At 41.8% G+C, this 17449-nt stretch overlaps 1 protein-coding gene across 1 annotated transcript in view; it reads left to right on the forward strand.

The window, feature by feature from the left end:
* The window catches only part of RCOR1 (REST corepressor 1), a 134541-nt gene that overhangs the window by 85104 nt on the left and 31988 nt on the right, over nucleotides 1-17449 (forward strand). Inside the window, exon 4 of the mRNA XM_025392379.1 lies at nucleotides 17210-17262. Coding sequence (XP_025248164.1) covers nucleotides 17210-17262 — 53 coding nt within the window. The remainder of the gene's footprint in view (nucleotides 1-17209; nucleotides 17263-17449) is intronic.

A 17449-nucleotide genomic window follows, 5' to 3' on the forward strand; every position in this document is an offset into this window, starting at 1 on the left:
GCAGACCACTGCACCTGGCCTTGAATTGTACATTTCAGAATAACTAGAAGAGGGCCTGAGTGCAATGTCCCACCCCTATAATCCCAGCACTTTGAGAGGCCAAGGCCAGCGGATCACTTGAGCTCAGGAGTTTGAGACCAGCCTGGGCAACATGGTGAAACCCCGTGTCTCTAAAAGTCCCAAAAGTTAGCTGGGTGCAGTGGCATGTGCCTGTAGTCCCAGCACTTAGAGGTGGAGGTGAGGATGCTTGAACTCAGGAGTTCAAGACCAGCCTGGGCAACATAGACCTCCCCTCTACTTTAAAAAAAAAAAAAAAAAAAAAAGGCTAGAAGAGAAGAATTTCGAATATTCCTAGTATAGAGAAAATGTAAATATGTAGGATTATGGGTATCCCAGTTACCCTGATTTGATTATATGAATGTATCAAATTATCACATGTACCCTGGAAATATGTACATCTAATATGTATCAGTAAAATAAAATACATACATTTTAAGAGAGGATTTTGGCTCTGTTGCCCATGCTGGAGTGCAGTGGCACAGTCATAGCTCACTGCAACCTTGAACTCCTGGGCTCAAGCCATCATTTTAAAAAAAGCAATAGTGAAGATTTTTGCCCCTTAATACATTTCTTATTTTGTTGTTTAAAATAGATTTTATATTTTAGAGACATTTTAGCTTCACAGCTAAAATTGAGCAGAAAGTACAAAGAGTGCCCATTTATCTTCTGCCCCCACACACCCACAGCCTCCCCCAGTGTGAACATCCTGCACTGGGGTCCACCAAAGGGATACGTTTGTTATAATCAACCAGCCTACAGTGACACATTTTTATCACTCGAAATTCAGAGTTTACATTAAGCTTTACTCTTGTGTTGTGTGTTCTGTGGATTCCGATAAATGTATAATGACCTGTCCACCAATGTAGTTATCATAGTTTCACTGGTTTAAGAAATCTCTGCTCCACCTGTTCATCTCCCACTCTACCTCCTAATCCCTGGCAACCGTTGATCATTTTACTGCTTCTATAGAATGCCTTCCAGGTGGAATCATACAGTATGTCGCCTTTTCAAATTGGCTTCTTTCACTTAGCAATACGCATTTAAGATTCCTCTGTCTCTTTATGGCTTGATAGTTCATTTATTTTTAGTGGACTGTCTAGCCATGCCACAGTTTATCTGGTATATTGTCATGCTACGAACCCCTCTTCCATCCCCGGATTACAAACAGACTGATGTCTTCTGTCTTCCCCTCTTTTTTACATCGTTGTGGCAACTGAAATTATTGAATTGTATTTTTTCCTTCACTTACGTTAAACTCATACATGCTTTGTGCCTGGACTTCATTCTTTTCAGTGTTCCTGGCTCTTTATTTATTCTTTTAGGTGAATCTTAGACTTGTGGTAACAAGTTCTGTCCAAAAGTATCTCAATTCAGGTTATACTGAATTCATGTTTATCCTCTGAGTTTTCATTTACATTTTAAATTGAACAGCTTTGTGTCTGGGAATGTACCAGGAGTGAAAGGTTCAGGAATCTCATACTCTAATGGAGAGACAGAAAAAATGAACATGTGAGCAAATAATTTATATGTAGTTTTCCTAGGGCAACTCTTCCTTTTTAGAGATAAAAACACTGGGGTCTACAGAAGTAAAGTCAAATGGTTAAGGTCCCATAGCTAGTTACTATAGTAGCCCAGTTTTAGCTAGATCTCTTGTCTCCAGACTATATTTACCACACCTGTCTGCCTTCGTAGGCTGCTTCATTTAATAAATTATAATTCAATGCTTAAAACATTAATATTATACTAGTTTTTTTGGGCTGTGTCTAAGTAAAACTCATTTAATGAGAGATATAACTTATGGGATATGCCTAGAAAATGTGGCCTTTAGAGACATTTCATGTTGAGAAAGTGTAAATAATTCCCAATAACATAGATTAGAACAATGAGTTTAAATATTAAATGGTCATGGAAAATTACTTGATGAAACCATTACTTGAGATTTCAGCAACAAAGGAGTGAATGAAGTACACATTGCCATCATGTGTAATCTGGAGGGTGGCAGACTGAGAAACTGGAAAATGTTCACTTACTGGAGAAGAGTACAGTTGACTCACATCATTTTTACATCAAGCATCTCCCATGTACCATTGAGTCAGTATTCTGATGTTTCCCTTGGGACTTAGCAGAAGGTGCTGGCTTTCCTAGGTAGAAATAAAGAGTTGAAGATGGTTGACATTTGATTGAAATGTGGAAGCGTGAGTAGGAGTTTGCTGGCTGGACCAAGGGGCATAAGTGCACCCTAAACAGAGGAAATGATAGCATTTCCTTTTTTTTTTTTTTTTTTGAGATGGAGTCTCGCTCTGTTGCCCAGGCTGGAGTACGGTGGCGTGATCTTGGCTCACTGCAACCTCTGCCTCCTGAGTTCAAGCAGTTCTGCCTCAGCCTCCGGAGTAGCTGGGATTACATGCGCATGCGCCACCACACCCAGCTAATTTTGCATTTTTAGTAGAGACAGGGTTTCACCACGTTGGCCAGGCTGGTCTTGAACTCCTGACCTCAAGTGATCCGCCTGCCTCAGCCTCCCAAAGTGTTGAAATTACCGCGCCCAGCCAGCATTTTCATTTTTAAAGGTGTGAAGATGTGCAGAGGAAATCCAGTGCTTAATTTTGGAGATTTGCCTGACTCTGACAAGTGGTGTCCCTGGGGCATAGAGAAATGAAACTGGAAAAGCAGGCCAGCTTCTTAAAGGTTTGGAGGATCCCTTGAAGGTTTTTTAGCTAGAAGTGATATGATTTACACTAAAAAGCTCTTGACAGTCCTGTGGTTTAGAGAAGAGTAGAGAAGAGGTTTATTGGTGGTAGTAAGCTGTTGATACAATTCCAAGTCAGAGAAGTTGATTGCCTAACCAGGTCAGTGCTCTTAAAAGGAGGCATGATGAAAATTCAGAAAGTCAAGTCAGGAGCATCTCAACTTGCCCCAAAGAGATGGAGACCATAGGGTTGTGGGCTTAGTGACTGGTTCAGGCAGCCTTTAACGTGTCTTTAAAGACTATTAGATGCCGTTAAGTATAGGCGCACTGTTCCATCATTTACTCCACATGTTTCTGTTGAACCCCTATGAGGCAGTCTGTTGCTGTGGTACAATATCATCTCTCCTCAGTCCCCGTTGTGATATTGTGCAGCTACCCTTTGCATGGATTCTATACCCCATGTCTGCACATCCTCTTTACTCCATTCCACGCTGCCCACCTTTGGAGACTCCATCCTCATTCCGATTGGTCTGCACCCTAAATGCCCACCTTGCTCAGCCCTACCCACCGGCTTTAGGATACCACCTCTTGCCTTCACACGGACACCCCTTCGTTGTGCATTGTACTTTTGGCAGTCCCCTCTTGTCTCTGTGCTTACATGTAGACCTACTTCAAGTTTGGACTTCGTTCGTCTAGAGAAGCAGCTGAACGTTAACAAAGTGAGCATATTAGAGTTTAAAGTATATGTGGAGGCCGGGCGCAGTGGCTCAAGCCTGTAATTCCAGCACTTTGGGAGGCCGAGACGGGCAGATCACGAGGTCAGGAGATCGGGACCATCCTGGCTAACACAGTGAAACCCTGTCTCTACTAAAAAATACAGAAAACTAGCCGGGCGTGGTGGCGGGCGCCTGTAGTCCCAGCTACTCAAGAGGCTGAGGCAGGAGAATGGTGCAAACCCGGGAGGCGGAGCTTGCAGTGAGCTGAGATCCGGCCACTGCACTCCAGCCTGGGTGACAGAGCGAGACTCCGTCCCCAAAAAATATGTATATATATATGTGGAGTTTAGGCCAGATTGTAGGCCCATTCTGGTTCCTTTTACTGACTTACGGAACACAAAAAGTTTACCCAGGCACGTGTGGTCAAATCTAACGCAAAACTGTGGCCCAAGAGTCTTAATAAAAAGGATAGATTAATCTGAGGATTTTTTTTTGTTGTTTGATTATTATTATTATTATTATTATTATTATTATTATTTAAGGTAGGGCTTGAAAAGAAGGGGAGTGGAACTAGAGGGGAAACTCAATTATAGCCTTGTCTGTTGTTTATAGTTTGCTTTTTAAAAAATAAATAATCTGGCCGGGCGCGGTGGCTCAAGCCTGTAATCCCAGCACTTTGGGAGGCCGAGATGGGCGGATCACAAGGTCAGGAGATCGAGACCACCCTGGCTAACCCGGTGAAACCCCGTCTCTACTAAAAAATACAAAAAACTAGCCGGGCGTGGTGGCGGGCGCCTGTAGTCCCAGCTACTCCGGAGGCTGAGGCAGGAGAATGGCGTGAACCCGGGAGGCGGAGCTTGCAGTGAGCTGAGATCCGGCCACTGCACTCTAGCCTGGGCGACAGAGCGAGACTCCGTCTCAAAAAAAATAAATAAATAAATAAATAAAAAATAAAAAATAAAAAAAAATAAAAAATAAATAATCAACTAAATTGCTCATACTGAATGATGTTGATAGTTCCCTGAAGGAGCAAATTTCTCAGATGGGCTGCTGTTGCCTTGGGTGTAGAATTTAGCAAGGTAACTTTTGGCTATTGGATATCCATAGAAACAGATGGTCTTGCTCGTTTATGCATTATGCATTTTATAAGTTATATATAGTAAGTGTTTGTGCAGTTATTTAAGTGTTTGGATTTTGGGTTTTTTATTTTATAAAAATGAGGAAAAACTGGTCCAGTGGTAAGAATCATGGGTCTCAGTGTTAAAATAGACAAAAATGGAGATCATCAGCTGTGCCAAAAACAAGCTGGCTGATTTTTCTGAGATAGAGTCTCGCACTGATGCCTGGGCTGGAGTGCAGTGCCACAGTCTCAGCTCACTGTAACCTCTGCTTCGCAGGTTCAAGCGATTCTCCTGCCTCAGCCTCCCTAGTAGCTGGGATTATGGGTACCCGCCACCATGCCCAGCTAATTTTTTGTATTTTTAGTAGAGACAGTGTTTCACCATGTTGGCCAGGTTGGTCTCGAACTCCTGACCTTGTGATTCGCCCGCCTTGGCCTCCCAAATTGCTGGGATTACAGGCGTGAGCCACTGTGCCTGGCCTGATTTTTTTTTTTTTTTAAGCTAGCTATGAACTCTAAAGAAAAGAATTGCATGTAACATGGTGGAGGTAGGTAATTTAAAGTTGAGTCAAAAGACAAGTTTAAATTAGGGATTTAAAAATAAGTTTTAGCTTTCTTGGAATAAGAGCTATACCTATGACATACACAAAATTCATTTCTACTTTAGGATGTTTGACTTACTGTATCGTATATGAAAGTTTCAAGTAATATGAATAATGTGCAGTTATGTCATATATAATTCTAAACTTTCATATAGATACATAGTAAATGTCAGGTGTCTCTATTCAAAGTATCCCAATAGCTTTTCAATTCATTGTAAGTTAAAGTCAAAAGAACCTGCTGACATAGCCTGGGCAGCATGGCAAAACTCCATCTTTACAAAATAATTAACTAGGCATGATGGTGCATGCCTATAGTGTCAGCCTCTTGGGAGGCTGAGGTGGGAGGATCACTTGAGCCCAGGAGGTCCAGGCTGCAGTGAGCTGTGATTGTGCCACTGCACGCCAGCCTGAGCGACAGCAGGACCCTGTCTTAAAAAAAAAAGAAAAAAGAAAATAATAATAACACAAAAAAAGAACCTGGAAGTAACAAGGCCCTACACAGTCTGACCCCACTTCTCCCCTCTTGAACTCACCCAAAATATCCTCCTCAGGGTCTTCTCTGTTCTCTTCTTCTAGAGTACTCTTCTCCTAGATGTCTACATGGCTCACCCCCTCAGTTCATTCTGGTTATTGCCTAAGTGTCATTATATCAGAGAAGCCTTCTTTCACCACACAAACCACTAACTGTCTTAACTCGCTTTCTTTCGTTCTACTTATCATCAGCTGACATCATATTATCTATTTTATGTCTCTCATCTCTCTCCACTGTACTGTAAAACTGAGTGGAGGAACTTGGTATGTGTGTTCAGTTCTGTCAGTCCCCTCTTGGCATGTGGTGGGTGTATGATAAATAAGTTGTTGAATGAATGAGAAGGTGGTGGGAGTGCGGGATTCCTGTGGATAGAGATTTGCAAATACAGGCTTTTCTGCCTTTTGCTCTGTAACTTGGGTTGTCTGGAATCTTCTAACGTTTCCTTCTTTGTCCCTTACCTTGTGGCTATCACTTGTTTACTCAGTAACTTGCACAACTGCTTGTGTACCAAGCGCTGGCAGGCACTGGCGAAATACACAAACAATCTGACAAGTGCCTGCCCAAGTGTAGCTTACAGTCTACGGGAAACTGCACTGGTAAGTAAGTTCATTGAGTGCTGTGAAGGAGAAGTGTACTTAAACAAATATCACATATTCTCACTTACAAGTGGGAGGTAAGGATTGGGTGCACGTGGCCATAAAGATGGGACCAATCAACAAGACACTAGGGACTACCTAGAATGGGGAGAGAGATGGGGACAGGGGCTTAAAAAGAACCTCTTAAGTACTGTACTGAGTGAGTCATGGATCATTTGTACCCCAAACCTCAGCATCACGCTGTGTATCTTTGTAACAAACCTGCACACGTGCCCCCGATTCTAAAATACAAAGTTGAGGGGAAAAAAACAAAGCAAAACAACTTATTAATTATTTGACTTGTGTGTGAGCAGCAGTAGTGATAGGGTAAGCCTATATTGGCCTGGTTTTCAGCTTTTTAAAAATATATGACTAGAAGAGGTTGAAGCGTATGATTAAAATGAGTCTTTTGAGTGTGTGAAAAATATTTTTATCATTTTAATTTTTTCAAGTGCTCTAGAACTAGCTAAAATGGGCAAAACTTACTAGAATAAACATAGCTGAATGAGCTGAATTTAGATACTAGTGGAAGCCTTCTATTAAACAGTAATTTACCTTGTAATCGTATTAATGTCTAATCTGTATCTTCATACAGAAAAACATTTCATTTTTTCAGTTTTAGTTTATCCTTTCTGTTGACAGTGGACATCCATTATCAGTTCTTGACTATTACAAATATTACTGCTGGGAGCATTCTTGGACCTATTTCTTGATACCCGTCTGGAATATATATGCTTAGTTCTGAGAGATCAGTGCCAAATTATTTTCAAAGTGGTCAGACTGGTTTACACTGCTACCAGTAAAATGCAGAGTTTATTTGCTCCACATCCGCTCCAATAATTGCTGTTGTTGGACTTGTACATGTTAGACCAATCTAGTGTGAGTATAACAGTTTCATATACCAAGGAATTTTGCCGTTTTTGTTTGGTGTGTTAATGGCATTGGTGTTATGTAACAAATATGCCCACATTTTAAAAAGAGGTGTATATTAATATATGTAGGGATGAAATGAAATAATTGGGATTTACTTTAAAATTCTTCAGCACATGTAAAGCACATTTTGGGATCAGTTCACCAAATTGTTCTATGGATGAAGATTAAAGTGTTGTTTCCATATTTAATTTACTGTCCTGTGGTTATGTAGGACAGTATACGAACCCTTAGAAAACACTTGCTGAAGGTTTAAGAGTCATAATATATGAAAGCTACTCTCAAGTAATTCAGGAAAGAGTTACACACACACACACACACACGCACACACACACACACACGCTTATTTTTATTATTAAAAATAGCCTCTAACTTACCCCACCGTGTGGACATAACCACTATTAAAGTTTGCTTCTGGATCTTTTCTGTATGCTTATATGCACTCTGATTTTAAGCACAAATGGTTACATCTTCTGTGTAACGGTTTTCAACTTTAATTTTCCTGCAATTAAAAAGTAAACCGAGTTTTGATCCTGAATAATATCCCATCTTGTAGCATAATTTATTCACCCACATCTCTCTTTCTCTCTCTCTGTCTCTCTCTCTCTCTCTCTCTTCTTCTTCTTCTTCTTCCTCTCTTTCTCTCTCTCTCTCTCTCTCTCTCTTTCTTTTCTTTTCCTTCTTTTAAAAAAGACCAGCCGGGTGCAGTAGTGAGAAGCTTTCTCCTTTTTCTTTTTCTTTTTTCATTTTCTTTTTTTGAGACAGTCTTGCTCTGTAGCAGAGGCTGGAGTGCAGTGACATGGTGTCAGCCCATTGCAACCTCCGCCTCCCAGGTTCCATTAATTATTTTTATTTTTATTTATTTTTTTTTTGAGACGGAGTCTCACTCTGTCGCCCAGGCTGGAGTGCAGTGGCCAGATCTCAGCTCACTGCAAGCTCCGCCTCCTGGGTTCACGCCATTCTCCTGCCTCAGCCTCCCGAGTAGCAGGGACTACAGGCACCCGCCACCTCGCCCGGCTAGTTTTTTGTATTTTTTTTTTTTTTTTTTTTTTAGTAGACACGGGGTTTCACTGTGTTAGCCAGGCTGGTCTCGATCTCCTGACCTCGTGATCCGCCCGTCTCGGCCTCCCAAAGTGCTGGGATTACAGGCGTGAGCCACCGCGCCCGGCTGGGTTCCATTAATTCTTGTACCTCAGCCTCCCAAGTAGCTGGAATTACAGGCATGTACCAGCACGCCTGGCAATTTTTGTATTTTTAGTAGAGTTGGAGTTTCACCGTGTTGGCCAAGCTGGTCTTGAATTTCTGACCTCAAGTGGTCAACCTACCTCAGCCTCCCAAAGTGTTGCGATTACAGGGGTAAGCTTCTGCTCCTGGCCCACATCTCATTCTTGAACATTTAGATTTTCTTCTTTTTTCCTACTATAAATAACACAAGTACACAGGAATTTATAATGTCCTCTCCCCGGTTGAAAAGAAAGCCCTCCTTGATTCTGCAGATCAGGTTCCTCAATTATGTGCATTCATAGTTCTTTTTCGCGGGCACTTATAACAATTGGAATTTATTATTTGTGTGACTGTTTCTCTCTCCCCAGTCAGACATGCGAGTTCCGTAAGGGCAGAGATTGTCTATTTTAATCACAGCTATCGAAGCAGCACCAGACACACAGTAGGCCTGAAATATTTGTTAAATCAGTGGAGAGTAATTTCAACATAAACAACGTATTTTATAAAAGATAACTTTGCTGCGACCTACATTGAAAGCTCTTAAATATCTTGTTTATATAGCAGTGCTTGTTGAAGGCTACTCCATTGGATGAAGAATAGAAAACCCTCCACATTGCAAATGGTAGGACTTAACAGTGGGAGAGCCTGCCCCTCCCAACTCCCTCTCACAGGCCAGGAGAGCCCACCTTCTCATACTCTATCTCACAATGGGGTTTAGCTTCTTTTTCAGAGCTAAAGAACCCACCGAGCCTTCCTGTAACACAGACTCTCTTTCATCTTTAATGAACAGAATTAAGATTATTGCTGCCAGAGATAGAAAGTTGGGGAAAAGTCCTCGTGGGTCCCCTTCTTTGTTTGGAGCAATTTGATGCAGGTAGCTTGTATTTCTGTTAATCTGCTTCCTGTTTCATCTTTTATCTTTTATCCATCACCTTAAGCATTTAGGTTTTTTTTGTTTTTTGTTTAAATCTTAAGAAATGGAGGCTCACTATGTTGCCCGAGCTGATCTCAAACTCCTGGGCTCAAGTAATCCTCCCATCTTGGTTTATCAGAGTGCTGGGATTACAGGGTATAGGCATGAGCCACTGCATCTGGCCAGTCTTTTGTTTTGTATGAGGGTAGCTGGAGCACATTTAATTTTCTAAGGTTAAAAACTTACTTTTGTTTCACTTAAGGAAACCATGTGGGAGGTCTTGAAAAGTGCACTTTTCACTTTCATCGCTGCCCTACCAGCAACTACTGGTGACTCTGCCAAAACAAGCTTCAGACAAGTCACTTCTCTGGGAGTTGGCGTTGGGGACTGACTTATTCAGTAAAGTGGGATTTTAACAAATTCCCACTAAGAAATACCTTTTTTTTTTTTTTTTTTTGAGACGGAGTCTCGCTCTGTCGCCCAGGCTAGAGTGCAGTGGCACAGTCTCAGCTCACGGCAAGCTCCGCCTCCCGGATTCACGCTATTCTCCTGCCTCAGCCTCCCTAGTGACTGGGACTACAGGCACCCGCCATCACGCCCGGGTAATTTAAAAAAAAAAATTATTTTTATTTTTATTTTTAGTAGAGATGGGGTTTCACTGTGTTAGCCAGGATGGTCTCGATCTCCTGACTTCATGATCTGCCTGCCTCGGCCTCCCAAAGTGCTGGGATTACAGGGGTAAGCCATCGCACCTGGCCAAGAAATAGCATTTTTATAAAGAAAGTACATTTTGTTACCTACTTGGAAGGACTGATTGATGAAATCCTCAGGCAGAATCTCTGGCTTGACTTTTTGTGCTGTTTCCACCCCAGAGAGGGAGCATTCAGATGTTTACTGTAGTAATGTCTGTGCCCACCAGGTGGCACAGTTGCTTTACTTAAATTATTTAAACTCTGATTCTCAGCGAGTTGTAATAACTCATTTCTTATTTTAATAATAAAAGATGCCACAGTATTTGTTACTATATTTTTAAAGAAAATTTTGGCATGTTCAGTTGAGTGATGAGAGAGAAATTGATGTAATGTTTCCTCTGTGGTACCTAATGCTACAGCAAGTGTTTCAAAAATATTTTTTTAAAAAAGCTCTGAGAAGGCTATAAGCCTTGTCATCAGCCCACTGTATGGTGCCAGCCTATTGCTCTGCATAGAATATGCAAGATCACACGGTGTTCTGAATATCTGCAGTATCTAGCGGGAGGGAAGGGTGAGTTAAGGTTACTGTGGCAATTTTCATCTGCATTCCTCCCTTCTTTTGCACTTGAGACTTACTGAGGGTACTAGGGCATTTAGTTCATTGAATTAAAATGAATATAGAAACAAGTAAAGTTTAGCATCCATTTGTTTTTTACCCCTGCTTTCCATCACTTCATCAACCACAGTTCTGTTAACTTCATTCAAGCTAGATACAGTATGTTGATTAGCCTTAGTTCCCTGTACCAAGGAGGCTGTTCTAATCTGAAGAGCTCTTCTGCCTCTGTCTTCTGTCCTGAAGAGATAGAACTGTGTTGGCTGGTCCGAAGGTAGTGAGTTATCTCAACTGATTGTTCACAATTGCAGATGGAACTCCTTGTTCTACTCTTTTCCTGCTTCTCACTGCTGCACCCGGCTGGTCTTTTTTAAAAGAAGGAAGGGAGGGAAGGAGGGAAGGATTGTGCATAGAGGTTTTTGTTTGTTTGTTTTGTTTGGAGATGGGAGTCTTGCTCTGTTGCCCAGGCTGGAGTGCAGTGGTGCGATCTTGGCTCACTGCAACCTCTGCCTCCCTGGTTCAAGTAATTCTCCTGTCTCAGCCTCCCGAGCAGCTGAGATTACAGGCACAAGCCACCATGCCCAGCTAATTTTTTTTTTTTTTAGTAGAGACGGGGTTTCACCGTGTTGGCCAGGCTGGTCTCAAACTCCTGACCTTGTGATCTGCCCACCTCAGCCTCCCAAAGTGCTGGGATTACAGGTGTGAGCCCCTGTGCCCAGCCGTGCGTAGAGGTCGTAAACCTTATACCTTACCTGATATTTACCAGCTGTGTGACCCTAACCAAATTACTTCTGTGAGCCTCAGTTTCTTCGTTTGTGAATGAGAGTGATAATGGAACTATCAGAGAAGATTTTAAAAAATCATTGTAAAGACCTTAAAACAATGGCTCATACATAATACATTCTCAGATGTTAGCTGTTGTTTCTGCTTATCAGAATGGCTGCTGAACCTTTAGGAAGCGCTCCTTCATTGGTCATGATCATCATCTGCTGATTACTTGGCATTCCCATACTGTCCTACATCTGTGTTGTTATTTCTGTATTTGTTCTCTTCTGTTACCTGTGTGTTGTCTCAAGCTACTGTGGGAAATCGGTTCATTTTTGCTTTTTATTTTGGCTTGCTATTTAATACAGTGCTTTGTACATAGTAAGTTTAATTCAGTAAATGCTTGATTAGGCTTTTGGAATTTTGTCAACTTTCTTGAAGAATGAGGATTTCACATTCTGTCTTTAAGTGATGTTATGAGGAAGCCCATAACTCATTCATCTGTGCTCTCCATAATGGTTATAACAGTGGATGGATTCTTCTGCTTCTGACCGACAGATTGGAATGTCAGCCAAGTTGCACAAGGCAGGCCCACTTTGCGCACCCTGTCAACATTGGGGAAGGGTGATGGGTGCAGATGCCCGGGCTGGTGGAAAGGTGCTGGCATTTTCTTAAGCAGCATGGATTTTGCTCATTGTTCTGATCAGCGTTTACTTCATGAGTTCCTGCCCTCAGTGGCTCCTCACTTCCAGATTGGTGAATTTTTAATCAATAAGGGGCAGAATTAAGATTGTTGTTGCCAGAGTTGGAAAAATCCCCATGGATCCCTGTTTTCTTTGTGTAAGAGCAGTTTTTTGTAGGTAGTTTGTATTTCTCCTGCTCCTCTTCCTTCCTGTTTCATCTTCTATCCACTGACTTTTAAGCATCTGCTTATCTTTTGTTTTTTTATGAGGGTAGCTGGGAACACATTTTATTTTCTTGAAATAAGAAAAGCTTATTTTTGCTTCACTTAAGGTTGAAAGCTTTTTTTTGCTTCACTTAAGGAAACCACGTGGGAGGTTTTGAAAAGTGCACTTTTCATTTTCATTGCTGTCCTACCAGCAGCTACGGGTATAACTCTGTAAAGGAACAGGGTAGGTGGTGGGAAGGGAATAGCCTCAGAGATTCTGAAAAGTATGGGAGACATCCATGTACCTTGATTAAAGAAAACAAAAGCTGAGCATTATGTAGAGCAGGAATACAGTAAGAGACAAGGTCTGTCAACAGCATTGCTTGTGCAGATGGCTATATTCTGAGTAAATTCTAGTCCAGAACATTCTGTGAGGAAAGGAGGGAGGAGGAGTACCTACTGTGGTGGTGTTTTCTCAGTTAGGTGATAACCTGGCTTTATTGGTGAGAACTAATTCTTGGGAAGGTCAGGGCGTTGCTAAAGATAACATAGTCATACAGTGCTGACTGTGTGCCATGCACTGCTAGACCAACTCATTTTATTTTGAGACAGAGCCAGGATTTGACCTGGGTCTTTCTTACCCTGTATATAACCTGTGCTGCCTTTTATCTTGTGGGACAGGAAACCTCAAATGTTGACATTGTACGTATTACAGCACCCCAGGCATTCATTCAGCAAATGCCTGTCTAATTTTTATTGGACATTGGGAACAATGAAAAGAATGAAAAGTGTTTATTTGCTAGTAAGTATTAGATGGTAATTCCTTTTACAGATTAGTTTCATTTCATCACAACCTTCCAAGCACCTAGTAGACACACCATGTGTCTTCATTTAAGTAGTTATAGGTAGCGTGCTTTCTTCCTTTACTTTAGATTTGAGTCATCAGGGTGATCTCCAAGAAAATCTTTTTTTTTTTTTTTTTTTTTTACGACAGGGTCTCGCTCTGTTGCCCAGGCTAGGCTGCAGTGGCACGATCTCGGCTCATTGCAACTTCTGTCTCCGGGATTCAAGCGATTGTCCTACCTCAGCCTTCCAAGTAGCTGGGATTACAGGCATGCACCACCACGCCCAGCTAATTTTTGTATTTTTAGTAGAGATGGAGTTTCACCATGTTGGCCGGGCTGGTCTTGAACCCCTGACCTCAAGTGATCCTCTTGCCTCGGCCTCCCAAAGTGCTGGGATTACTGGCATGAGCCACTGCACCCGGCTATCCAAGAAAATCTAAAAAGTTACATGACTTAAAGATCACCTTAGTAAGAATACCGTATTGTTTACAGTATGGCAGATGTCCAATATAACTTCAGCTGCAGCATTCGGAATCTACTGTGTTACTGTCTTACTGTTCCTACCACCAGCTGATTATTTATTTATTTATTTATTTATTTTTTTGAAACGGAGTCTCGCTCTGTCGCCCAGGCTGGAGTGCAGTGGCCGGATCTCAGCTCACTGCAAGCTCCGCCTCCCGGGTTTACGCCATTCTCCTGCCTCAGCCTCCCGAGTAACTGGGACTACAGGCGCCCGCCACCTCGCCCGGCTACTTCTTGTATTTTTTAGTAGAGACGGGGTTTCACCGTGTTAGCCAGGATGGTCTCGATCTTTTGACCTCGTGATCCGCCCGTCTCGGCCTCCCAAAGTGCTGGGATTACAGGCTTGAGCCACCGCGCCCAGTTAAAAAACAAAAGAGGAGATGAAAATGGAGTAGCATTCAACAAATACTTGTGTGTGTCTTATAATTTGTAGCTAAATCTAGTTGCAGACAGTGGGCACAGGCTTTACAGGCCTTGTTACTGATGTAGCAGGAGGGACTCTGAGGAGATAACATCTGCCCAAGAACCACGGGCAGGACTAACCCCTGTGCTGGGCTACTCCAGGGACTCCTGCATCACTTGTTCAGCCTGTGCCTGTGTTTGCTCAAAGATGATGTCACTGGTGATCATACATACATTCCTTACTCAGTTAAGGTAGATAATAGTGTGCTCTCAGACTGGAGATTTTACAGCAGAAGCTTAAGGTTCATTTGTTGTTCATTTACCAAGTATTTATTAAAGGAAGGAACCCTTCGAGCCAGTTTTAAACAAGCAGACCCCCAGAGTTGACCCTCAATTTACCGCAGATTGTTTTCGCCTTTTGTCCTTACATATTCCTGAGTGCATCTCATGACCTGGTTTTTAATCAGCTGGCCTGCCGTCTGTTTCTAGGTCTGGTATGCTGCCATTTGCATCTCATCTCCTCCAGTATGAACCCCCACATTACCTGTGTCTCTCTGCAGGGTTCTGGCCAGGTATACAGAACCACCTGTTCAAGCAGCCTCATCTGACGCTTTTTAGAACCTTAGAGCACTTTTATTTGGCATAATCTACCGTATTGTGAAGTAAAAAGCAAGGGGCACACTTTGGAGTAATTCCCTGCCCTGCTTTTTTTTTTTTTTTTTTTTTTTTGAGATGAAGTCTTGCTCTGTCACCAAGGCTGGAGTGCAGTGGCACGATCTTGGCTCACTGCAACCTCAGCCTCCCAAGTAGCTGGGACTACAGGCATGCGCCACCATGCCCAGCTGATTTTTGTATGTTTAGTAGAGATGAGGTTTCACCATGTTGGCCAGGGTAGTCTTGATCTCTTGACCTCCCGATCCACCCACTCCAGTCTCCTGAAGTGTTGGGATTACAGGCGTGAGCCACCACGCCCGGTCTTTGCCCTGCTTTTTAAAATCACCAGTTAGACTTTTGTGATGAACTATGGTCATTTCATTTGTCATCTGCTGACTTTCAAGTAAGTTGAAATTTTACTGTAATCTGAGTGAAGTAACCAGTTTGTAACTATTTTAAATATTAAAACAAATGGAAAATTAGTGGTTTTATATTAGAATTAATATTGAGCTGCAGTATATAATTAGTTGCTGTTTGAATTAGATAGACTTTTTCTTTTGTCAGTGGAATATTTTCTCCCAATTTTTAGAATACATGCTTCTATAAGAGTTGGAATTCTTTTTCAAAATTGATTTCTGTTTCCTAAATTGGTTGACAGTTCTCCCAGAGCTGGGAGCATGCTTTTGGTATAATCGCATAGCAAACGGAGATGGAGAAGCTCAGACTTGTTAGGACTCCTCTGTTTACTCTTTGTGTCATAGTGGGAAAGTGGATCACTCTGAGCCTGTCTTCTGTAAGTTTGGCCATTGTACCTAGAGAGTAAGATTTAGGAGCCAAGAGGGAATAGGGACTAGTCAGGATTTTACTGCCTACCTTCATACAGTTCTGTACTACTTGATATTTTTTTTAGCTTGTGTTATTATTTTTTTAATTCATAAAGGAAAATCGTGCATGAACATATGGCAGTGCTATTGACTAGTGCATTATTTTTTCTTGTACATTTGGGAAGAAAGATTAGAATATCCTCAGGGAGGAAATTGATTCATCTTTGGGGGTGGCAGCTTCTTCTGGAGGTTGAGTCAATTCGTTTTCCTTGGTATTTTCCATGGTACTTGAAAGCTAGCCACCTTGTATTGGAGGAGTACATATTTGAAAGCAAATACCAAGCACTGGGCCATGTAATCTATATCTTCAGAATTTTTTAAAACATAAGAATAGTTTGTTCATTATTCAACCTGAGCTGAGACTAAAAATGACCCCCAATTTCATACTTATTTTTACTGCTAAACATATTGTTTAAAGTAATACTTGTTTGTTGTAGAAGGTTTTAAGTAGAACTAAAGGTTTTGTCTTTCTTTTCCTTTTTTCTTTTTTTGAGACGGAGTCTTGCTCTGTCGCCATGCTGGAGTGCAGTGGTGCAATCTCGGCTCACTACAACCTCTGCCTCCCAGGTTCAAGCGATTCTCCTGCCTCAGCCTCCCAAGTAGCTGGGATTACTGGTGTGTGCCACCACACCCAGCTAATTTTTGTATTTTTAGTAGAGATGGGGTTCTGCCATGTTGGTCAGGTTGCTCTTGAACACCTGACCTCAAAGTCATCCGCCTGCCTCAGCCTCCCAAAGTACTGGGATTACAGGCGTGAGCCACCACATCTGGCCCTGACTAATTATTTTTAAAAATTATTTGTAGAGACAGGATCTCACTATGTTATCTAGGCTCATCTAGAACTCCAGGCCTCAAAGGATCCTCCCGCCTCAGCTTCCGAAGTGTTAGGATTACAGGCATGAGCCTTTGTTTTTCTCTTTTAAAGAAGACTCATAATCTCATCACCAGGTGATAACTGCTGTTAATATGTCAGAATATTCATTCAGAAGTTTCTCTGTGGGATCAATAACTGTATTATAATGATTCTGTTTTGTTACTGTCTGTTCTTTTAGTCTTGTACATGACAAGTGTATTAGTCTGTTTTTATGCTGTTGGTAAAGACATTCCCAAGACTGGGAAGAAAAGGAGGTTTAATGGACTTACAGTTTCACATGGCTGGGAAGGCCTTACAGTCGTGGTGGAAGGTGAGGAGGAGCAAGTCATGTTTTACATGGATGGCAGCAGGCAAAGAGAGAGAGCTTGTGCAGGGAAACTCCCCTTTTTAAAACCATCAGATCTTGGGAAACTTACTATCAGGAGAATAGCACAGGAAAGACCATCCTCCATGATTCAGTTACCTCCTATTGGGTCCCTCCCACAACACTTGGGAATTGTGGGAGATACAAATCAAGATGAGATTTGGGTGGGGACACAGCCAAACCATATTAGCAGGCCTGAAGTATACACGTGTATCAATTCTAGTGGACCATAGGGTGTACTCTGTCCCTCAGTTTGTTTACTGGCATCTCATCTTGTTTTTCAGTGGACGAATACATTGCCATTGCCAAAGAAAAGCATGGGTACAACATGGAACAGGTAATATCATGGTTTTCTTTCTTTTGCTGTTAAAAATGAGTATTTATAACTAAATAATTTTATTTTTTTCTTTTCTGTATTGAGTAGCAGTGTTTCCTCATTAGCAATTTTTTGGTAATTACTAGTAGTGTTACACAAACTCTGGTCTTCTTTTTCTTGTTCAAGATGAATATTAGAGGACGCTTTG

The sequence above is a fragment of the Theropithecus gelada genome, chromosome 7b (assembly GCF_003255815.1).
Source record: "Theropithecus gelada isolate Dixy chromosome 7b, Tgel_1.0, whole genome shotgun sequence".
Classification (NCBI taxonomy): domain Eukaryota; kingdom Metazoa; phylum Chordata; class Mammalia; order Primates; family Cercopithecidae; genus Theropithecus; species Theropithecus gelada.